This window comes from Aspergillus viridinutans (assembly GCF_018404265.1).
Source record: "Aspergillus viridinutans IFM 47045 DNA, scaffold_9, whole genome shotgun sequence".
Taxonomy (NCBI): domain Eukaryota; kingdom Fungi; phylum Ascomycota; class Eurotiomycetes; order Eurotiales; family Aspergillaceae; genus Aspergillus; species Aspergillus viridinutans.
In genome coordinates, this window is record NW_025091225.1 from 1,273,589 (window position 1) to 1,296,740 (window position 23,152).

General features: G+C 52.5%; 8 protein-coding genes and 1 non-coding gene across 9 annotated transcripts; 3 read left to right on the forward strand and 6 right to left on the reverse strand.

The window, feature by feature from the left end:
- Positions 1–298: 298 nt before the first annotated feature.
- On the forward strand, positions 299–2,628 carry Aspvir_010051 (transmembrane 9 family protein; the record flags this gene model as incomplete). The annotated part of the gene is made up of 5 exons (XM_043273187.1): positions 299–386; positions 449–1,788; positions 1,838–2,290; positions 2,341–2,561; positions 2,610–2,628. 5 exons carry the CDS (start codon positions 299–301, stop codon positions 2,626–2,628), a joined length of 2,121 nt encoding a protein of 706 aa, XP_043129122.1.
- Positions 2,629–5,487: 2,859 nt separating this feature from the next.
- Aspvir_010052 (putative choline sulfatase) lies at positions 5,488–7,305 on the forward strand (the record flags this gene model as incomplete). Its single annotated transcript, XM_043273188.1, has 2 exons — positions 5,488–5,898; positions 5,947–7,305. 2 exons carry the CDS (start codon positions 5,488–5,490, stop codon positions 7,303–7,305), a joined length of 1,770 nt encoding a protein of 589 aa, XP_043129123.1.
- Positions 7,306–7,969: 664 nt separating this feature from the next.
- Positions 7,970–9,359, forward strand: Aspvir_010053 (nitrilase; the record flags this gene model as incomplete). Its single annotated transcript, XM_043273189.1, has 3 exons — positions 7,970–8,446; positions 8,513–9,008; positions 9,061–9,359. The coding sequence occupies 3 exons, from the start codon at positions 7,970–7,972 to the stop codon at positions 9,357–9,359; spliced, it is 1,272 nt and encodes a 423-aa protein (XP_043129124.1).
- An 81-nt stretch (positions 9,360–9,440) lies between these two features.
- Aspvir_010054 (uncharacterized protein) lies at positions 9,441–11,908 on the reverse strand (the record flags this gene model as incomplete). Its single annotated transcript, XM_043273190.1, has 2 exons — positions 9,441–10,555; positions 10,609–11,908. The coding sequence occupies 2 exons, from the start codon at positions 11,906–11,908 to the stop codon at positions 9,441–9,443; spliced, it is 2,415 nt and encodes an 804-aa protein (XP_043129125.1).
- A 328-nt stretch (positions 11,909–12,236) lies between these two features.
- Positions 12,237–13,459, reverse strand: Aspvir_010055 (MBL fold metallo-hydrolase; the record flags this gene model as incomplete). Its single annotated transcript, XM_043273191.1, has 5 exons — positions 12,237–12,668; positions 12,721–12,985; positions 13,036–13,166; positions 13,213–13,243; positions 13,290–13,459. 5 exons carry the CDS (start codon positions 13,457–13,459, stop codon positions 12,237–12,239), a joined length of 1,029 nt encoding a protein of 342 aa, XP_043129126.1.
- A 526-nt stretch (positions 13,460–13,985) lies between these two features.
- Positions 13,986–14,374, reverse strand: Aspvir_010056 (uncharacterized protein; the record flags this gene model as incomplete). Its single annotated transcript, XM_043273192.1, has 3 exons — positions 13,986–13,991; positions 14,052–14,202; positions 14,250–14,374. The coding sequence occupies 3 exons, from the start codon at positions 14,372–14,374 to the stop codon at positions 13,986–13,988; spliced, it is 282 nt and encodes a 93-aa protein (XP_043129127.1).
- Positions 14,375–14,695: 321 nt separating this feature from the next.
- Positions 14,696–16,391, reverse strand: Aspvir_010057 (glutamate decarboxylase; the record flags this gene model as incomplete). The annotated part of the gene is made up of 4 exons (XM_043273193.1): positions 14,696–14,810; positions 14,863–16,028; positions 16,074–16,101; positions 16,153–16,391. The coding sequence occupies 4 exons, from the start codon at positions 16,389–16,391 to the stop codon at positions 14,696–14,698; spliced, it is 1,548 nt and encodes a 515-aa protein (XP_043129128.1).
- A 1,317-nt stretch (positions 16,392–17,708) lies between these two features.
- On the reverse strand, positions 17,709–19,434 carry Aspvir_010058 (uncharacterized protein; the record flags this gene model as incomplete). Its single annotated transcript, XM_043273194.1, has 3 exons — positions 17,709–18,799; positions 18,853–19,256; positions 19,346–19,434. 3 exons carry the CDS (start codon positions 19,432–19,434, stop codon positions 17,709–17,711), a joined length of 1,584 nt encoding a protein of 527 aa, XP_043129129.1.
- A 1,874-nt stretch (positions 19,435–21,308) lies between these two features.
- Aspvir_010059 lies at positions 21,309–21,380 on the reverse strand. The gene has a single exon. It is a non-coding gene; the product is annotated as a tRNA-Arg (tRNA).
- Positions 21,381–23,152: the final 1,772 nt, after the last annotated feature.

A 23,152-nucleotide genomic window follows, 5' to 3' on the forward strand; every position in this document is an offset into this window, starting at 1 on the left:
TTGACAATCATCTTCTTCCTCTCATCATCCATATTTCCGTTTTCCTTTGCGATACTTTGCGATACTCCCATCGGAGTCTGCACATATCGATACAGAACGTATACTGTTTAGTCTATCTTGGACAAAGCTTGTTGGTGGATTCGGAGTGCGTCAAGGGCGGCTGGCTTGCCCACCTGCACTTGTCGACCATCGGACTTGCCCCGCACGACCGATATCATTCAACCGATTACTTGTGCGTGTTTGTGTGATACATAGCCGTGGACTTCGCCTTGGAGAGAGTCGTTTTGCGGCTGCGTAGATGATGAAACTTCGATCGGTGTTATGTCCTCGCCTATGGACAATATGGCTGTTATTCGTCTGCCACGCTTGCGCGTTCTACATACCAGGTAGGCTTGCCGTTGACGGAGGTTTCTTTGTACGTGAACTTATGTCCCATCTTATTCCGTAGGTTACTCTGTCACGCGCTATAACGACGACGAACCCATTCCCCTCCTCGTCAACAAGATCTTCTCGGACCACACGCAGCTACAGTATGCCTACTTTGATCTTCCGTTCGTGTGTCCGCCAAGTGGGAAGAGTCACGGTGGCTCGCCGTTCGGCTCAGGAAAGAGTGTCTCGCTCAACCTGGGAGAGATCCTCCGCGGCGATCGCATCATGACCTCGGATTTTGAGCTTCATATGGGGAGGAATGTGGAATGCCAGAAACTCTGTACGGTGGAGGTGGGACGGAAGGACGTAAAATTGGGCCGGCAACTGATCAGGGAAGGATATGTGGCTGAATGGATTGCGGACAATTTGCCTGGAGCAACGAGTTTCGTCACGGTTGACCGTAGCCGCAAATACTATGCCACCGGATTCAAGATTGGGGACCTGGACTTTTCACCCGGCACCGGCAAGCCACGTTATTTCATCAACAATCATTTCAATATAGTCATCCGCTGGCGGAGTGCTCCGGAAGGAGGAAAGGTGGTGGTCGGTTTTGAGATCTATCCGAAGAGCATCACAGCCAGCAATTATGAGGAAGACGGATGTCCTAAACAAGTGCATGGCAAACATGAGGGTCTGGAACTATACATTGCTCCGAATCTGTCGAGGCTGAAGGAGTTGTATCCTGAATCCTCGTATCTTCCCAAGGAGGATGATGAGATAGACGATGGTGCCACGCTGAAGATCCCATACAGTTACTCGGTCTACTTTAAAGAAGAGCCTGGTATCGAGTGGTCGAATCGCTGGGACCTTTACTTCAATAATCAAGGCGAAAGTTCGGTGACACATTGGCTGGCAGTTCTGAACTCTTTGATCATATCGGGTGTGCTCGGTGTGGCGGTCTATGTGATCTGGGGAAGGACGGTGCAAGGAGATATCAAGGGACTCGGAGACGGCGCTATGGAGGATGGTAAGATCAAATTACGCTCCAAGTCAGTCGAGAAGAACGGAGAAGGCCTCCTGGATCAAGGCACGGATGTTGAGCGGGATGCCGACGGATCGTCTGATGACGAAGCTCTGGAAGATGTGAGCGGGTGGAAGCTTCTCCATGGAGACGTTTTCCGGGTGCCCGAGTATAGCGGTCTGCTAGCGCCATTGGTGGGCTCAGGCATGCAGTTCTTCTTCATGTTTTCCGGGCTGTTGATCCTCAGTTGCTTGGGTGTCTTAAATCCCAGTTTCCGAGGTGGATTTGTCAGTGTGGGCATGGGGTTGTTCGTCTTTGCAGGCCTTCTCTCCGGATATTTCTCTGGGAGATTGTACAAGACTTTTGGAGGTGTCCATTGGCGAAAGAATACCCTCATCGTAAGTTGACCTGCTGTTTCCTTCTTACTCCGACTGACAATCCGCCTAGACAGCTCTTTTCTTCCCCGGATTGATCTTTTGCCTCATCTTCATCCTGAATCTTTTTGTCTGGGCACAAGCGTCGAGTACGGCCATTCCTTTCGGGACATTGGTCGGTCTGCTTGCGTTATGGCTTCTCATTCAAGTTCCCCTGGTATACCTTGGCAGCTGGTACGGCTTCGTGCGAGCGAAACCGTGGGAACACCCGACCAAGACGAACTCGATCGCGCGTCAGATTCCGCCTCAACCGTGGTACTTGCATAGCATTCAGGGAGCTGCCCTCACTGGGTTACCTCCATTTGCTGTTCTGTTCATTGAACTACTCTTTGTGTTCAAGAATTTGTGGCAGGACAAGAGTGGCTATTACTATGTTTTCGGCTTCCTGAGCGCTGTATCGACGATTGTCATTATCACAGTGAGCGAAGTGACCATCATCGCAACGCACAGCCAGCTCTGTGCTGAGGTAGGTGACTCCGCCTTTATTTTGTGTATCATGAAGGCTAACCGCAGTAGAATTATCACTGGTGGTGGCAGAGCTTCCTGACTGGTGGAAGCAGCGCCTTCTGGGTATTTGCCTACTGCATTTGGTACTACTTCTTCCACCTCCACATCACAGGCTTCGTATCGAGTCTGCTCTTCTTCAGCTACAGCTTCCTGGCTTGTGCGGTGTACGGCTTGCTGACAGGGACCGTTGGATTCCTGACGGCATATACCTTCATCCGGCGTATCTACAGGTATGATGGCCCCTTCGAGTATATCAGAATGGGCTAACCGCGATACAGTTCGATCAAGATCGATTGATTTGACATCATGTAGTCTATAGTCATTCTGCAGGCGCTTCCTTGCAGAAATGAGCTTGTAGCATGTTACACTGTGCCCTTGATTTCTCTGAACTGGACTGATACGTATATTTTGATTAGCGTTCAATTGCATGCAAAGTCCAATATCAGCTCTTCTGACATTAACAAACACAGTACATACATTTCTTTTCTTCACTGATCGTAGCGTCGTCTCAAGTCGGCGACTTGTTGACTGTTTCTGTTGGTGCTCGTCCACTATAATGAGGATTAGACGTATGTAGTCCATTCATGAGAGCTAAATCGAGGTCCCCATCGGTCTTGCTGGTTAGCGATCCCTCAATTGACCATCTGTTCATTTCGCAAGCGGTTGTGCCTCGGGACAGCCATTCAGTCATTGGACCGTTCTCTTGCTGTGGTACAAACACCAATCTAATCCATATCCCTTGCGTTGCAGCCCAGCATGACAAGTCCTATTCAGATGCAATCGAGGTTCCTCACTGAGTAGCCCTATGCCAAGGCCTCAAGGTGTACAGCAAGCATTCCGCTCATCTTGGCAGAATTAAAGAAACTGCCCTCGACGCCAAGCTTAATGGCTGCCTAGAAGTAGAAGTAGTCTAGAGGTAATACACTGGAGAACAGGCTACAACGATATGAAAGACACTCAGAGATTGCGTTACATCAGCGATCGCTGTCGACGCAGCAGGGAAAGGTGTCGCTTGGACTCCGTAGTCAGATAGTCCATGCAAACGGAACGGACTACGTCAGCCAACCGCTCCTTGATTGCGTGCTCAGGTGAGAATATTTGCTCATATGGAGTCACCATTATTCCAAGTCCAAGAGATGACGGGCACGTTCACTCCTGCAAAGAAAGTATTTGCTAAGCCTACGCTACCTTGGAGTCGGCTGCGCGTCTTGATCTATGTCATACCCCATACTTTCGTGCTGTGGAGTACTAACTCCGAAGAGAATTCGTACTATTGTCTCCGCAAAAGCAAGTTCATTCCGTAGATCTTCCAGAAACCTTGCATATCTGTGAAACGGGCGATCTTCAGGAGAGGCGCGCGGAGAGGCGTGTGATAGGAGGAGGGGACGATGATGCCATTGTTGCTCCGGATGGGGAATTTTGTCGGGTCCCTCGAACTGGACTGGGATGGTACCTTACGTAAGGCTGCTGGGTGTACGGAGTACTGTTAGATTGACTTTCGCGATGCAAGTGAGACAGAGTTGGCTATTGGGATGTAAGCTTGCGCGTTTTGGCTTTGATTGCCACTGTCTACCATATAGTGTCTACTATCTAATTGTCTTGTCAGTCGATTATTTATTTCTTGGAGACCTTGGTAGAGGCGTATCAATTGTGTATCAGTGCAATACACTGGTAACAAAGTTATCAGCTGACCTCCGAATTGAGAAGTGCTGCTCGTGTGATAAGCATGTGGGTCTATCGGGATCCGGCAATCACTACATCACACGACCAATCGTATTTCGCTTTTTATTTAGCCTTGAAAGATAAATAGCCGCTATACCCATCTAGGTTAATTCCCTTGAATGGCGGCTTCTAGCTCAGAAGCTGGTTGCTCTAGAGTGTAGATAGTCCACTCAAAAGCAGACCCTCGAATGGGGCTTTCGGAAGTGACTATGTGAGTAAGAAACGAGTTATAAACCAGGATAAGAGGTATGGAAGACGCAAGATTATCCCAACCCCGAGGGAAAATTCTTTGGAATCAAATGTGATAGAGCTTGCGTGGCAAATCATACAAGACCTAGTTAGTCATCTTATCACTGCCCGTGACGATCTTTGGTTTTCCGGAATCCTTTTCTATGCTGGGTAATCAAGTCCATTCACTCTGGACTCACGCGACCTATATGACTCCCATGAACAACGCATCAATTCTGCCGAGGAGAGATTGATTCATCACAAGAGACCTTTTTTTGCGAGCAATGGCCATGAAGAAAGGGGCATAGAGCATCACGGAGGCCAAATGATCTTCAGGAGCTCCTTGAGACTCCAGAGGACTGCAAGCCCGGAATCCGACGCTGGAACCAACCCCCGACGCTCGAGTCAGAAGCGGCGGATATCACACCATCGTCCCCGCCGATGGTTCCATTGCTGCGGACTGGGGTGAAATTCTCCAGCGCTCAATCTCAATCAATTCTGGTTTCATCTTGCGAAATGGTGTTGTGGATGATGCATCTTTGTCACTACGTATTGCATCTCGACTACTACTATTGTCCATCCTGTATCCTGGGGGCTATAATCTCTGTAGATGTTCTAGTGGCAGTTAGTGTGCTGTATTGCTATGTATATTTTACTAGTGTGCATTCTTCTCAGCTAGGCCGGCAACTTTATCAGAATTACTATAAACCCTGTGCTGTGATTGGACCCCAAAAGACACAATTCACGGGGATATGCAATCTAACAATTAACGGGGAAGTCTCCTACTGCTTAATCCCTTCATTTTTCTTTTTTTACCTGCCTTTTTTGCACTCTCTATTTTTCTCTTTTTCTTTTTCTTTTACCCCTTCCATTAGTTTCTCTCATCCACTTCTTCTTCACTCCCGTACATTTGTCAATAATAAATTGTTTGATTGTTGATTGTTCAATCTTTGCTCCACTTGCTCTCTGAACCATTGGACTCGTTCCCTATATCTATCCATCTTTCCCGTTCCTCCTTGTCTTTGTCCTCTTCCTCTTCCATCTCCATCCTTGGCTTCCTCCCATCTCCCCATTCCTTTTCTGTCCTGTAATTCCTGCGTACATCTTGATTCTAGATTAATTTTATCCTTGAAGTCTCGTCTACTCTGTCTAGTCTACTATCCTTCAACCCTTTCATAGTGATTGTGACGACAACGACACCACACCATGGCGGCCAAGAAGCCCAACATCCTCTACATTATGGCGGACCAGATGGCCGCTCCCCTTCTGGCCTTCCATGACAAAAACTCTCCTATCAAGACTCCCAATTTGGACCGTCTGGCTCGGCAAGGTGTGGTGTTTGATTCCGCATACTGCAACTCCCCGCTGTGTGCTCCCTCGCGCTTCGTCATGGTGACCGGTCAGCTTCCGTCCAAGATTGGCGCCTACGACAATGCCTCCGACCTGCCCGCCGACGTCCCCACATACGCCCATTATTTGCGCCGCGAAGGCTATCATACCGCTCTGGCTGGTAAAATGCACTTTTGTGGACCAGATCAGCTACATGGCTATGAGCAGCGATTGACCAGCGACATTTATCCCGGTGACTATGGTTGGTCAGTCAATTGGGACGAGCCGGTGAGTTGCCTTTTGTCATGCTCGTAGTACAAAACGCTAATTGAACAGGATATTCGTCCGGACTGGTATCACAATATGTCGTCTGTGATGGAGGCAGGTCCTGTCGTGCGCACCAACCAGCTCGACTATGACGAAGAAGTCATCTACAGGTCTACGCAGTATCTTTATGATCATGTCCGCCATCGTACCGACCAGCCCTTCTGCTTGACCGTCTCTATGACCCATCCGCATGACCCCTACGCGATGACCAAGGAATTCTGGGACATGTACGAAGACGTCGACATTCCGTTGCCCAAGACGCCTGCGATTCCCCAGAACCAGCAAGATCCCCACTCGCAGCGGGTCCTCAAGTGCATTGACCTGTGGGGCAAGGAGATACCCGAGGAGCGCATCAAGGCGGCGCGCCGCGCCTACTACGCCGCGTGCACCTACGTCGACACCAATGTCGGGAAGCTGCTGAAGGTGTTGGAGAACTGCGGTCTGCGCGACAACACCATTGTCGTCTTCACTGGCGATCACGGCGACATGCTGGGTGAACGAGGCTTGTGGTACAAGATGGTCTGGTACGAGAACTCGGCGCGTGTGCCCATGATCGTGCATGCCCCTAACCGCTTTGCTCCTAAGCGCGTTTCGGAGAACGTCTCGACCATGGATCTGTTGCCTACCTTTGCCGCAATGGCTGGAGCCCCGTTGGTCAAGGAGCTTCCACTGGATGGTGTGTCGCTGATGCCGTACCTCACTGGCGAGGAGGGTGTCAAGACCGACACGGTGCTGGGCGAGTACATGGCCGAGGGCACTCAGTCCCCCACGGTTATGATCCGTCGCGGCCGGTGGAAGTTTGTCTATTCGCTGATCGATCCCCCCATGCTTTACGACCTCGAGAACGACCCGGAGGAAAGGGTGAACTTGGCGGCAGGACTTGCTGAACTGTCGCAACCCTTTGCCGTCAAGGCTGCCATGCCTGATCAGGTCAGGCCTACAGCGCTACCTACACCGGCTGACACACCGTCGGGAACTCCTCGTGTGTCGCCAGTTCCCCAGCGCGCCAATTCTTCCTTCCCGTTCCCGACTCCCCCGCGCACTCCCAGTCCCACCAAGCTTCCGGCTGCGCTGCCTGCGACCACCGATTCGGCCACGCTTCTGGCGCACTTTACCGAGGAAGTGCACGCCCGCTGGGATCTGAAGGCGATCCGAGAGGACGTGCTGCGGTCGCAGCGCCGGCGTCGTCTGGTGTACTCGGCTTTGATCCAGGGCACTCCGACCATCTGGGACTATGAGCCTCGCGTTGACCCTAGCACGCAGTATGTGCGCAACCGGGGCAAGGGGGCATTGGACGATGTCGAGTTTATCTCGCGCTGGCCTCGTGTGTTGCAGCAGGCCGCCAACGCCATGGGTGCGAAGGTCTAGCTAGCATATGGCCTAGCATATGACGGCGACACGTCCGACTCCGTGCTTGATTTGAAAAGAATGGTTTCTCGCAGAATTTATCTCGGCATCTGATTTCGGTTTATTGTTGCTGCTTGTTCTAGCGCGCGTATACCCGGGCTTGTTGCATTCATGGTTTGCTGGCGATTTGAATGCGTCGGGTTGATCGTTTCCATTTGATCCACAATTTGGTACATAGGATCGTTGAGTGTATTTAGGGTACTCAGACTGTAGCATAGGTCAATGAATCTACATAATGACAGGATGCATTGTACATTGTATAAACATGTGATATGACGGCGATGATGATGTCATCATATGTTGCATCACCCAACTTATCAACTAAGGTACTATCTCGACTTCGCTATCTCGACTTCGCTATCTCGACTTCGTTTACCTCTGTACACGACGAGGTATCTACAGCTCAGACTAACTATGGGAAAGCTCAGACTGACTCCCGAATAATTCTGAAGACTGAGATCCGGCGTCTGGACTCGGCTTTTGCTCCCTCGCTATACGAAGTACCCCACTTGACTCACAGATCCGTATAAGACCTTCCCCTCACCACACCTTCCAACGCCATCATCACCCCTCAGCTCAGCCAAGAACATCGCAACCCGCGACAGAAGCCAACAACTGCAACAAGATGCCCTCCAAAATCACCGTCGCAGTCGCGCAAGCCCGCACCCACAAAACAACACAAGCCACCCTCTCCGCACTATCCCGCATCGCCCACCACGCCCGCACCCGCGGCGTCCACCTCCTCCTCTTCCCCGAAGCCTATCTGGGCGGATACCCGCGCACCTGCTCGTTCGGGTGCGCCGTGGGCTCGCGCGCCCCGCACGGCCGCGACCAGTTCCTGGCCTATTTCCGCTCGGCGGTGGATCTGGGGGATACGCCTGCCGGGGCCGGGGACGACTGGGTGCATCGCCGGTTGCCTGTGGCCAAGGGGCGGAGCGAGCGCGGCGATGGGACGAGGGAGGAGATGGAGCGGGTGGCGAGGGAGACGGGGGTGTTTCTCGTTGTGGGGGTTATTGAGCGTGCGGGTGGGAGTTTGTATTGCTCTGTTGTTTATGTGGATCCCCTGCGTGGGTGTCTTGGGAAGAGGAGGAAGGTTATGCCTGTATTTCCCCTCCCCCGTCCTTCTTTATCTGCCGAATTGCAAAGTCGGGAAGTTAACGGTTGGTAGACAGGAACAGAACGCCTCATCTGGGCACAAGGCTCCCCCTCCACCCTCAAGGCCGTCACGACACACCTCAACGGCGTCCCCGTCACCCTCGCCGCAGCGATCTGCTGGGAGAACTACATGCCCCTCCTGAGACAGAGCCTCTACGCCCAGAACATCAATATCTATCTGGCCCCCACGGCCGACGCCCGCGATACCTGGCTGGCGCTTATGCGGACGGTTGCCTGCGAGGGCCGCGCGTTCGTGCTTTCGGCGAACCAGTGCGTAAAGTATAATGAGTTGCCCGAGTGGGTGACCTGTCCGCCTGGGACGCAACAGCCGCAGACGCAGATGCAGATGCAGGTGCAGACCCGGCCGCCGGCGCATCGCAAGAAGCATTCCATTACGGCCGAGGGCCCGCATGAGATCGTTTGGCCCGACGGGGAGAAGGCGGAGACGGAGGCGGAGGCGCCGGTGGCGGCTCTTCCGGCTTCTGCGGCTGCCGCTGACGGTGTTCCTCGTATGTCACTACTGCTTCTGCTTAATGATTGTGGCTGACATACGACATGCAGATGGCGATGATTTTGTCTGCCGCGGGGGATCGTGCATTGTCGGCTGCCAGGGTGAGGTGCTCGCCGGCCCGATCTGGGAGGTCTCTGCGGATGATGCGCCCGATTCGGTGGTGACGGCTCGCGCGGCTGGGACCGATGCCGATGGGAATGCGGTCGGGGATGGGCTGCTGGTGGCTGAGATTGACCTGGAGGACTGTGAGCGCGGCCGCCTGGATATGGACCTCGCGGGAAGCTATTCGCGCAACGATGCGTTCAAGTTGACGGTCGAGGGGTTGGACCTCAGCCCTCCTCCGTTCTAACTGGGCGACTACAATGGACTTGGCTTTAGTTGACGAAGTGAACTTAGTAGGATTATCATAATTAGGTCGTGAATTCATACGTCATATCAAATATACAGGCGCCTTGACCAATACATTCGTAGGCCCTCTTCCGCGTACCTCTGCGCTCAGGAACGAGGCAAATCGGATCCGGCCGCCGCTTCGTTCCTCCACCGGCTCTTTCATCTCCTTGCCGCCGTGGCTGGCCTCGACTGCAGGGACCGGCCGCTTGCCCATCAACGTGTTGAAGACCGACCTCATGCGCTGTTCGCGTCCGGGGGTGGATCCTGCCCCGGATGGCCCGTCCATCGGGTTACTACCGCCCGGCGGGGGCACGGAGTCACCGTCGCCATCCTCGACAAACCCATCGTGAGCGCCCTCGTGCTCGATAGAGCCTCGCGCAGGGGGCACCTCGGGGAGCTGTTTCACATTCGTCAGCGGAGGCAGGCCCCCCTCGATCTTCATGACGGCCTCGTTGACCAGCGTCCCCGGCATGAAGTACTCGACACAGATGTCGCGCGACTCCAGCGGGATCTTCTCCGAGATGCTGACCGCGTTCTCCACGATCATCTGTGCGCCGTTCTCGAGCCCCGCCGGCGGAGGCTCACACAGGTTCATCTCCAGACACGCGACGAATTTCTCAACCAAGTGGTTGATGAGCTGCGCCCGGTTTTCCTCCGCGGCTTTGCCCTGCAGAGCGTCCGTGAGGCCGTCGAATGTGGTTCGCCGCCAGTTGGAGATCCGCGCGATCGCGTTCTCTCGATCCTCCTCCGTGTAGGCCTTGGTCTGTTGCCGACGCAGGTTCATCTCAATGCTCTTCAGCTGCATGCTCAAGTTCGGTTCCAGAGCGGGATGGAAATGCCGCTCAAAGATCTCTTCCACCAGCCATCGGCTCATCGTCGCGCGGCCAATGGCCGTCATTTCCTTCATGCCGGTCGCGTGTGCGTCCTCATTGACATGGCCAGCCAACCAGGTAGGCAAGCTCTTCCAGTCTCTCCGAATGGAAAAGGCCAGATCCTTGATGGCACCGTCAAGCCGCGCGAATCGGTTTGCATATTCGTTGTCGTCGAGGACCGTTCGGGACACCGCCATGCGCTGATGGGCCACGGTATTCTGCAGTTGCTGCACCTGAGCATCTTTCTCGAAATAGTATCGCTTCACTTTGGAGTACTTGGCCTCTACAGTCCTGTCAGTATGTCTGTCGACTGGGCGCGCTGGGGCGTAAACTTACGGAGTTCATCATGCTTTTGTAGCAAAGCTCGCACATCGATCTCGCCCAGATCATCTCTTCTGCTCGAATTGACGGGGGGCGTGCTGCGCCCTGACTCTGTGACATTCTGTTGACTGCCACCTTGGAAGGACGGGTGACCTTGGGGCTGCGTCTGCGGTGGACCGGCCGGACGGTCGGATGATGAAGCCATGCCGCTCTGGTGGGCGGAAGATGGGCGCAGATCCGGTTGATGGGAGAATGGGGGCAACGGAGAGGGCGGCCCCAAGGACTGTCGCGACGGAGGTCGTGCACTCAACGGCGGGTCCACTTGAAGTTGGGAAACAGGCGATTGTTGCTGCTGCAGATGCGTCTGTGACTGATTGGAGATGACTTGGGAAGGGTCGACAGGTTGCCTAGAAGCCGAGTCGACAGGTGAGGAATTGTATAGTTTCTCGAGAAGACTAGGATCGGTGTTGGATCGCTGAATGGAAGGCGGGTGCTGCGGGGAACGGGGAGGTCGCTGATGAGCTGATGCCGTGTCCTGTTGCATGAGGAGAGACTGTGAGCTGCCCCGGTTCGGATCTACCACATGGTCCTCGGGCACTGTCTCGGACGAGGAATGGTAATTGATATTTCGGTTAGTCTTCTGATGATCTCGATCGCGATGCGTTCGGTGGGTGTCTAGCGATAGTTGTTGCTGATGCCGTCGCTGGCGGGACGATTGCGACGAGGCAGTGCCTTTGACGGACAGGCTGCGTTCCAAGAAGTTTGTCGATGAGGAGGACGAGGAGGAATGTAGGCCGAATAGCTTCCTGCGGGACTTTTGTGGCGGATCCTGTTTATTGCTATTGTGAGCGTTGGGGGCCAAAGCCGATTGCTCAGGGGCCCTGTCCACGTTGGACTGGTCGGGAGGGTCAGCATCGATGAAGTGAGTAGCAGCTGGTAAAGCGGGGGTCGCAAGTACCGAGTTGAGAAGAGTGGGAGAGTGATGGCTTTGCGACCGAGTGATTGTAGGTTGATACGGAGGTGGATGTTCCGAAGGGTTCTGATGATCGGGATGATTCTGATGATATAGCTGATGAGAATGGGGATGATGGTGTTGTTGTTGTTGATGATGTTGAGAATACGAGTTGTCTGGCGGATCCGCAGGAGAAGTGGGGAGCCGTACGTCGGCGAAGCGCTGATAGAACGCAAGATCTTCAGGAGGAACACGAGGCGACGAAGCGGTGGACGGAGGGGGTACGGTCAGTTGCTCGACCGAACGAAAGGCGGGAGATGCAGCAGGCGACGGGGATTTGTGCTTTTTGCGAAACAAAGGCATGGAGAGTGGGATGGACGCGATGATCGTCCAAAGAGGACGAAAAGGAGGCGGGGAGGAGAGGAGAGGGGCGATGAAGCATCAACAACAACACAACTGCAACCACGTACAGTAAACAGTAATCCTGATGATGAGACGACGATGAATGAATAATGGAATCGATGGAAGATTAATCACTAGATTTGTTGTTGGTTGTTGGTTGTTGATGCTATAAATAATCCAACCGAACACGAGGCGCTGCTCACAAAGAACAAGGCTAAGTCCATCGGACGATATCCAATAAGATCCAGGATCAACAAAACGAGATCATCGCTGCTTCATCTTAGGAAGCTCAGGGCGCTCTCACTTGAAAGTGATAAGCCTCTTTGCGATCCAGATACACCACTTGTCCTGCCAAACCCGCCTTCTGCATCTCTATCTTGAAGTCCTCCAGCGGACTCGCAAACACATTGTAATCATCATAGTGGATCGGAATGGTCAGATCAGGCTTGATCAGGCGCACCAGCTCCACGCCCTGTTGCGCATCCATCGTCACCATCATCGTCAGCGGCCACATGTTCGGATGTGGCACCGTCGTGCCTCCAAGATGGATGAGCATCAGGTCTATCTTCTGGCCCGCGAACCGCCGCGGGATCTCTTTCAGTTCGTCCACCATCAGCGTGTCGCCGGAGATGTAGATGCGATAGCCGACCTCGAAATCGGTTTGCATAGTTTGGGTGCTGCCATAGCCTAATTCAACCATCCATCCGTTGGTGGGGGGAATCTTGATTGTCAATCCATTGTCATATGTCATTGCAATGTCAGGAAATGCTTACTGCCGCCGCGAACTCGTTCAATTTCTCCACGACCTTGTTGGTCGGGATGTGTTTGCCTGGCATGCCAGTCACTCGAATGTGCGGTTGTTTGGTTCGCGAACTGTCGCCTTTGATATTGACCATCATCTGCTCAAATGGCTCGAGATCAAACACTTGCTGGAACGAGTCCGCCCCCTTGGACGTCAATATGGACTTGGCATGGCTTGTGGTGATGATGGGCAGGTCTCGCCGAAGAGATGCCTCGACTTTTTGATCAAAATGATCTCTGCAAGGGTCAGTCCTGATGCAGTGGTCGCTGGAGGCAGTATAGGATACCCATGATAGTGAGATAAAAGTACCAAGTCGATTCGAGGCAGTTCGTGCAAGTCAACCGCGGGATTTGTTCGACGGGTAGCAGTCACCCCAGGACCAAGATGGACATGGTCTCCCGCATGAAGGAAGTTTGGCTATCTCGTCAGTTTGTGCCAATGTACCGACAGAGCATGAACGAACATCGGTCATCAACCTCATCCCCTCCCATTCACTAGCCAGATTAGCATCTCATTGATATGAGGCAAGAAGCTACTGACAAGATCGTCGTAGCCGTTCCAACAAAGTAGACCGATGCATTTTCTTCTCCGGCTCGAGCAGGATTGGTCTTGATGTTTGTCGCCTCGGGAAGACTTGCTGGAAGAGAAGTAGCCGGTGAATCCCGAATTGGGGGGATGTTCTGACGGGGATCGATGGATAGACGCTTCATACTGGGACTGTTGAGCCGGCCTATATAGCTTGAGTAGGATTATAATTGATCGAGAGTTGAATTACAGCGAATGAATATTTATCGACATGTTACCTCGACGATGGAGTCTCGTACACATGACGTCACTCAACAGCAGCATCACCATTCTCTATGAGGGTATACAACTGCTATCTTCCAAGGATGCAAAAGGGAAGCCCTTGGAAGAGGCATCCATGGTAGTATTGGCAGACTACCTCGGTAGATAGCTTCGTTCCCTGAATAAGTACTGGACCTGGATGCATGCTCTTCTCAACTTCATTCCCTTTCGACCCTCCAGATCTCCCTTTAAGGACCTTAACCTATCATTGACGACCATTGAGCTCATTACAGTAGCTCGACAGATCGATCCCATTCTAAGCTCGGCCAGCGCTCTACTAGTATAACAACAACATTGATTCACTCCAAACACGTCGAGCGTCTGGTCCAGCGCGCAGCGGAGCATGGAAAGCAATTGCCTGCAGTTCTCAGACGATGAGTCCTGGCGTACCTATTTCTGCTCGTAAACCGTCGTAAGCATCTCTACCACCACCTAGCCGGCATCCACACGGCATACCTTGCAAAACCCCTTCCGTACACAGATACTCGGCACAACAGTATCAAGCACCCAGATAGCAAGCCTCGGGACAGGAGCATCAGGACGAGAGTCTTCCTGCAATTGAGCAGGAAGGGGCGGCGCGTAGCGGTATAGAACAGGTGGATGACATCTAGTGAGATCAGGCCCTGCAGCGAGAGGACATAGAGCGGTGCCGACACGCGAAGATCGAGGAATGGGGGGATGGAAATGAAGAGGGGGAGGAGGGTGTAAATGTTTAGCGTTAGTAGGCCGCAGAGGATGGCGATGAGGGACTCGGATGCGGATTGGGAGGTCATGTTCATGGTGAGTTCTAGTGAAAGTTTTACTTGGCTTAGGGCTGTGTAGACGGGAAATGGGGATATAAGACCATGCCTGTCTCCTTCGGTCTACAGGCTAATGGCTCGTTGGCAGTACATGTCTAGTCCGCTCGCGCACTAGTTATGCATCCTGGGCATGGTTGCATTCAGGGGGGTCATTATCCATTAGCCATGAGTCCAGGGACGATATGAAACTAGAGCTTAGTTTATGGAGTAGAGACAAGTAATTATGTCAAGAAATGTGAGAGAAGTATCATTCGTATCATCACTATCTATCGCTTCCTGCGCGATCCGAGTATCAATCGACTAGCAAACCCCGTGCGTCTTCCCGGTCTTGCCCTGCAAGGAATGCTTCTCGTTCTTGTAGTGCGAATGGTTATGCGTGGACTTGTGCGAGTTAACTGCATGGTTTTGCACATGTCTAGACACATCTCGTCAGTAGAGCCCGGTTGGTTAAGGGTGTCAGTACTTACAAAGTATACTTCTCCAGCATGGCCTTGTCCATATCGCTCAACGTCTTCAGCGCCAGCTTGATATCCGTCAGCAGAGCGTCGCACCGGTTCATGCTAAAGTCCTCGCGGACAACCACCCGCATCAGCTTCAGCTCGTTGCTGTGCGGCGCCATCGTGTACGCGGGCACGATCCACCCCCGCTCGCGCAGCTGGTGCGCCAGGGCGAACTCGTCAAACTGCTCGTCGCGGTCTGGAGGCAGGCGGAACGCCACGAGCGGGAGTCCGCGGCCGCGCCGCTGGCTCATGATGATGAAGCCCAGCTGCTCCAGCTGCTGCGCTAGGTAGTCGGCGATGCGCGTGATGTTGACCATGATCGAGCGGTAGCCGCGCTTGCCCAGCCGGATCATCTGGTAGTACTGGCCGATGACCTGCGAAGCACCCTTGGAGAAGTTGAGGGTGAAACTGGCCTGCTCGGCGCCCAGGTAGTTGATGTTGAAGATCAGCTCCTTGGGCAGGTATTCCGGCGATCGCCAGACGACCCAGCCCACGCCGGGATAGACAAGGCCGTACTTGTGGCCAGACACGTTGATTGAAACGACCTTCTCCAGGCGAAAGTCCCAGAGTAGGTTGGGGTTGATGAACGGGACGACGAAGCCACCGCTGGCGGCGTCCACGTGGATAGGAATGTCCAGGCCGCGCTCGACCAGGAGATCGTTGATCGCCTTGATGTCTTCGTACTCGCCCGTGTACGTGGTTCCCAGGATGGCGCAGATGCCGATGGTGTTCTCGTCGATCAGATCAACGGCCTGCTTGGGGTCAATGACATAGCGGTCCTCGGTGCAGTAGACAAAGCGCTCCTCCACGTCAAAGTACCGCGCGGCTTTCTCCCAGCAGACCTGCACGGCGCTATTCATGATGATATTGGGGCGAGTGTGGTCTTTGCCCTCGGCCTTGCGCTTGTTCTGCCACCGTCTCTTCATGGCCAGCGTGCCCAGCATGATGGCCTCGGACGAGCCAATGGTCGAGGTCCCGACGGGGTGCTCGTCCTCGCTTTGGATAGGGGCATTGAACAGCCGAGCGATCATGTTGACACACCGGTTCTGGATCTCGGCGGACTGGGGGTATTCTTCGTAATCGATAAAGTTCTTGCTGAAAGCGTCGGTCATGAGTTTCTCGGCTTCATCTTCCTACTCGAATTAGCTGCGGTCAACAAATTGGTGTGGCCCGAATACCATGTACGTCGTCACAAAACTAGCCAAACTACAGAGGATCAGCGATGCACCAAAGGACCATTTGCAAAAGTCAACCTACTTGAGCATAGGATTTCCATCCAAACTAAGCTCATCCTTGATCATGCGGTAAGCGACCTCGCGGGGCATCTCCTTCTCGGGCATCTCATTCTGGGGCAGTTGCTGCGCCGCAAACCGAGTACCGTACACAGTGGAGTAGAAACCGTCATCCTCGGTGGTTTCGAGCTGAATAGAGTCAACGCGTTTAACGAGGGGTTCGACATTTTCGCTGTCGCGCTTGACCGTGGCAAGGTGGACCATATTGGGTTTCTATGTGAGAAATATGCGGATGCGGATGCAGGTACTTGGAACAGATGCAGAATGCAAGAGGAAGCAGGTCAGAAGCAGGAGCTGTAGGGAAAGCAACGTATTAATATTTATCTACCTTTTTTTAGAATCTTAATACAGTGATAACTTTAAGAGATCAGCATGGATCATCAGAGTAAACAAAACAGGGCGGGCACAAGAGATGGATCGCTCTACGGTCAGAGGGGGGAAGAGGGGGTGGCTGTTAGTAGTGTTGCTCCTCTGTACGAGTGCTATGAAAAAGTGGCACCACAGGATCAGTGGATCGGATAATAGCATCCTGAGATTGGATACTAGAGAAGCCCTTCAACCTGCTAGTGAGTGAGAAGATATTCTCAGCCAGTCAGTCCGTCATCTGGACGAGATGGAGAGCTGAGCATGTCTCATTGGATCCAACCCCTCCACAGTCAATGTCAACGCATAAGTACTGATTGATGACCAAAATAGCAGCTCAGAGTATCCAAAGCTTAGAAAAGCTTGGCCAGAGAAGAGGGTCAAGGAACAAGTGGATAAACTGGGTCTCATCTCAGCCACTTCCACAGTCGAGGAGACAAAACCGGTTGGAGGAGGGGAACTGAATCTCAAGGGCACTGTAATTATTAGTACTACCTTGTCTATATGCAAGTAACTGAACCGGATAGAACGAGGATGATCAAGAGAGTCGGAAGAAGATGGTGAGTCGATCCACGTCAGTACAGATGCTCATTTCCAGCCACCAAGTGGGGTACTGTGATTGCAATGATGACAGTGGCCTCAATATTATTACACTAAGAGCACTCAAGGTAGCAGAGCTCATAGTAGATACTCCATAGAACAGTTCCACTTTACCCAGGCTATTACAATTCATTTCAAGTTATCAGCTTCCCTCCACTGACTTCATTCCGTATCGCAATGAGCGGTGTATCTAATAGGAGACAGCTATGGTAGAACTCATTCCATTAACATTAACTTGTATCAATCTCAAAACAGCCGAGGGTGTAAAGACCCCGCAGCAGTAATCAATCAGTCAAAGCAACTCAGATCAATGCCTCCAGCCCAGACCCGTTGGTATCTTGTCCCATCCATATCATACACAGCGTGATGCACTGGCCCGACTCAATGCATCGATCATCATCCATTTTCGTACAAACAAAAAAGTTCGAATCTGTATCCTTTATTTTTTGGTCAAGTTTTTGTCTTTTTTTTGTCTTTATTTTCTTCGGCAGTCTTCTGTTGCGTCTTGTATACTTGTATATAGGTGTATAAGAATATTTGACGAGGCAAGGTAAGCGATTAAGTGCCCTTGACCTTGCGCTTGATCCATGACCAGAAGCCACTCTTGCGCTTGTCCGCCTTGGCGGCTTCGGCTTTGGCTGCCTCTTGGGCTTTGTCGACGGCCGTTTGCGCCTCCTCGTGCGACTTCTTAGCGTCGGTAGTCTCGGGCTGCTGGGTCTCCTCTGCAGCCGCCTCTTCTCCCCGGGTCTGACCCTGGGTCTCGGGCTGAGTCTCGGGCTGACTCTCCTTGGGCTCAGCTTCTGTCTTGTCGGCGCCTTCAGTGGCAGGTGCCGGCGAAGCAGCCGACTTTCCTCTCATGGCGGCGACGGCGGCAGCGGTAGCAACGTTGGGTTTGGCCTTTGTGGGGGTCTCCGGGGTCGTCTCGACGGGCGCGGTCTCCTGAGCCTTTTCCTTGGCCTTCTCCTCAGACTCTTGCTGGGGCTCCTTGGCCGCGGGGCCCTGTCCCTCGCCGGTGAAAGCTTGAATGCTCTCTTTAGCCTCCTGCTTCTGCCTGGCCTCTGCGTCGGCTTCGCCCCCTGCGCCTGCGGCGGGAACGAGAGGGGACGTGGTGGAAGCAGCAGCCTGGGCGGCCGAAGGAACGGTGGTCGGGGCAACAGCTTCTGCAGGCTCGACCTTCTGAGGAATTTCAGCATCAGAGACGGGCTTGTCTGTGGATTCGGCACCAAGCCCTGGGACAACCAGGGGTTGCACCGTCGACTTGCTTGGCACCTCGGTTTGCAAGTCCGCAGCCTTGGTTTCTGCAGCGGCAGGGGCGGCTTCGGAGTCCTCGACCTTGGCCATCTTGGGAGGCTTGTGGTCCTCGTCCTTGTGGAAGAGGCTGCTCTCGTATGGCCGCTTTGGATGGCCAGTCAAGTCCGCACTGTCGGACGGAGATGTGGCTGTCGGTTCGGCCGCAGCAGTTTCCTTCTCCTTGAGTCTCTCTGGCAGTGCTGTTTCCGCCGGCGCTTCCCATACTGGAGCGTTGGCGTCTGTGACGACGGGTACGGGAGGGGCGGCCTCGGTAGCAGTCGCTTCGGGAATGGTGGTCTCGGGGGCCGTCGTAGGAGCCGTCAACTGGGACTCTTTGGCGACCGTATCAGGCAATACGGCTGAAAATTGTGTGAGCTTAGCTGCCTCGCTTACAAGCGCAAGAAACACCTACCTTGTCCCTCGCCATCACCTGCGTCCAACAATCCGACCAGACCCGCCTTCGAAGCCTGGGTCTTGCCGACAGCACCCTGCAGGGTGTTCTCGTTCATTTCGGATTCGGCTTCTCCTCTATCGGGCAAGGAAGATGGCATGCCACGCCCCTTTGCGTCACCCGGGTGCTCCGCCAACGAGAACCTCTTGGCGGTGCCGGGGTTCCTAAGCTCGTCTACGTCCTCGTTCGATGAATCGCCATTTTCAGTGGTCTCCGCGGTTGACGTGCCCTCTGCTCCTGTGCTCGCGGCGACATGAGGCGGGGCAGCGGAGGGGACATTGATAGCAGTGCCGGGGGCGAGGCTTTCGGTGGTTTCGCCTTCGCCTTCGCCCTTGATAACATCTTCAACTTGGTGGCCGGTGGTTCTATTAAGAATTGGCTGCGGTCAGTTCTGCTGCGAATTCTGAGGCGAACCTAGAGATTCGCGTAGCGGACGGAGATTTGCGCAACTTACATATGCTCTTGGACGGTGGGTGCCTTCTTCGCTGTGCCGCCACCGCCCTTACCCTTGCCCTTCTTTCCCTTTCCACCTTTCTTGGGCATGATGATTTGAGTCCTTGACCTGTGGGACCTTGGGGACAATGTCAGAAAATTATGCCACCAAGGGCGGAGCTAGGAGGGCAGTCGGAGTCGAGAAAAGACAACGGTACTTACTGTCTTGCGCGACGCGATAAGAGACGAAAATTGACAAACAGATGGCGCGAATCTCAGCTGAATATCGAGCTTAGGGTAGGGAGTTGTTGAAGACAGTTAGGAAGGCGACGGCAATTCTGGTCGGGACGTCTAATCGACATCGGGGAAGGTTAATCCGGGTGTTGAGGCAGTCGCGCATTGCAATGGTTAGGTACTCACTCAGAAGTAGCCACCTCGAGAGTTGGCTGTGTCTATATCAGCGTCGGGTTCAATTGAACTACTAGTAGCAGAGATGGTCTTGTACTGGACCCGAGTTTCAGTGCGCTGGAAGATGAGAGAAGTTCAAAGGCAACAGTCACATGAGCTGCGTCGCAAGCACCCACTTACCCATTGGGCCGAGGACTTTTCACGGTACAGCTAATGCTATTATTCGTAGGTCCTTGCAGTAGTAATGATGATAATCTTGCTTATTCTGGCTACTGTATCAGCGAGGGGATGGCCGGTCTCAGCCACGGTTCAATCTGGGTCCGAAACAGCTCTCCCTGCTGGTGACGCATTTGAATCATTTAAGATTATTATAGAAACAGCTTAGTCAATTGCTTGCTGATCATAGTGAGCATGATCAATGTCATTATTCCTTCCTTTTTTCTGATTCCGTAGATCTTGAACTATGAGTATCTATGAGCTATGGTGCATGCTTGCTGTGTTCGACAGGAGCTTCAAAAAAGATGACAGCCAAGCCGTTTCCGGCGATCGCGGGTCGTGTGCCTGCAGCTGCTCAAGGAGTTTAGGGCGGTTTCACTCCCAGCCCTAGCGGCGGATCAAGGTTCTTCCGAACGCCTGATCAACTGCCTATTCCGGATGGGCATGGTTGTGTTATTTAGAGTGAATATAGAGAGGTATCAACATCAACAGTAAACATTATATGCGTGAGTGCTAACTGGGTAGAATATAAGATAACTTGGACATTGTTTTGTAAGTGCATGTATTAGCTTGCGGAAAGAATCTCCGACTTGTCTGAGTAGAACGAAATCTGTAAAGATGTGCCAGCCACTGGCTGCTTCCGGAGGTCGCACATACTTGGACAACGAGTCCTTTCTAGAGTTCTTGACACTGGTGTTGGGCGAGTATGCTTTCGGTCTTTCACTGGCTAGTGGCACAGGGGAACTGGTTGAGGATGACTTGTCCATGAGAGATATACTTGGCGACAGAACATGAAAGGAAGAATATATACAGCCGTCCTAGTGAGCATAGCAAACACAGAAATCATCCATGGCGATCTAGACCCCGGATACATGGCTGAATAAACCATCCTCTGTCATCTAAATGGCTCGCCACATGGTCAACATCATTCAAATCCTCTTCAGAGGATAAGTGAGAGGTAAACTCGAGAAACACGCCTTCTATAAAGGCGATTCCCTCATGCCGGCAGAGAACAGTATTGGCTCTACCATATCATGTGTGAATGCCCGAAATAAGGCATCCAAAGCAGAAGAAGCAATTCCGAAGAGACTTCTAAAATGGCAAATTGTGGCCCGCCTGTACCCGTATGTACCTCTCTACAAGGCAGAGCTGCACTGGGCTGACATCATGCATTGCCGTCGACGACGCCCAATGTTCTCCATTAAGTCATTGCTGATCTGGCCTGCAAGGTTACAGGTCTTTGCGGTAAGAAATCCAATATCAGTAAAATTCACTTTGGAATTCCTCTTGTATCTTCGACAATTGCGGAGGAGGAGAAATAAGCTGTTCAAAAAGTCAAGGAAGCAAAAAGTAAAAAGAATTGACCTACGCAGGGCTCGAACCTGCAATCTCTTGATTCGTAGTCAAGCGCCTTACCATTGGGCCAGCAGGCCTTGCTGATAGAAGAATAGTCTTCTTTCGGTTTGACTACATCAACCTATAAAACAGCGTTACCGGAAACAGCGTGCCGAGTGGGGCACTCGGCCCAGGTATGAAATCACTCACTCCGGTGGAGCACACTGCCCTCCCACATCCCATCGAACTGATTCGCTGGCTCTGAATCACCTCCACCTGGGTATTATGACGGAACGGCCAACGGAGTACGGAGTATGTTACGCCGGGTACTGAGAACATAATCTCTTGTGTGAAGGGATTATCCTTGGGTGAGGCCCTTTGCCCCGTTTTTCTTCGCTGATGTCGTACGCGGCAGGTCACGATGCCACACGTCTGGGGGCTCTGAATCCAGAACAAACGCCCAGATTACAGAGTACAGCGAGATGATGTATGTTGCATTTTGATCCCGGTGGCAATCGGCAATCAGGATCCTTTAGATTAAGGTGCTAGATTGGTTGGTGTGGCTCTCAGACCGGCTGTCTTGGCCGTAATTCTGGAATTGTTCGCTGCAGGACGGGCGACTACGAGTAGAGCGCCAGCCTATTACATACCTCAAGCCCCGCGGAAGTATCCAGTCGTCTACCTAGAGAGGTACTCTTACGTACTCAGTGCTACCCACTATCATTATGTGTGAGGCATTTTCTATGACAATTCATATGTATCATTAGCGAGTATAAGGTACTCTGTATAATACGTCTGTGCAGAGAGAATAGGTAGACGGCTGTCATAAATCAAGGCGCTTGCCACCACTCTCGCACTTGGATGGTTACAAAGGTCACATACTAATGTTACCTCCCTGGCACAGAGGAACACTGGATTGCTTGGCGAGAGTGGCCGTGTCTCTACAATGAATTGACTATATGAACTGACCCGAGGAGAAGTAACCCTTGGTTGAGGAGTGGTTGACTTGGTCGAGGAGAAATACGGTGCTCACCAGAGGTAAACTTCGTGCGAGATAAGGAACAAACGGCACGCTTAGTTTTTGGCCACCCATGGAAAGAGATAGGATTGACATCGGCTTCGATGCGCCGACCACCGAATGGAGTAATCTCATTTCTCACCTCGCAATTTCAACGCAAAACTCAGAGAACTGGAAGCTGAGGTTGCATCTCTAAGGTATCGCTGTAGTCGCCTACCTAGGTAGTCTACCTTGGATAGTAACTATATCACGAAGGCTGTCAAGAAGGTTGATGGGCTCTGATCTCTTTAAACCTAAGGGACTCCTAAGTACTCAACAATTCCATCGCTTGGGGCGTTTATGATCTCACCCGTCAGACGCACAGAACCATGGCACAGGTGGGTTTCGCTATTTTCCCCCACCCTCTCAGAACAGCGCAATTCCAACGCCCCGAGTCGCAGGAAGTTTCCAGCTGCAGTAAGATTACGGCGAGAACAAATAAGAATCACTACTTGCATAGGTATCCTCTGTGCTCCTCGTTTTGCCTCTCCACATTTTCTGGTAATTCTGTAATCTACTAGGTAGATACTCCGTACGGAAATGCGGACTACCTATGGATATGGGGGGTGCCTTTCTCTCTCCTGCCCTCTCCGGATTAGGTCCCGAGATGTTACGCCTTCAGTCCCACGGCTTATCTGCGCCATAACTGATGGTAACTATTACCTATTTAATAATGCTCACAGTCAATCTCTATTTAATTAATCTGCTCAGTTCCATAGGTTACTCAACTTACCTTAGACTAGTATCTATGATTCCATACTCCATAGTACCTATCCAGTGCATCGTACCCGTCTCTCCATCTTCATCTCCATA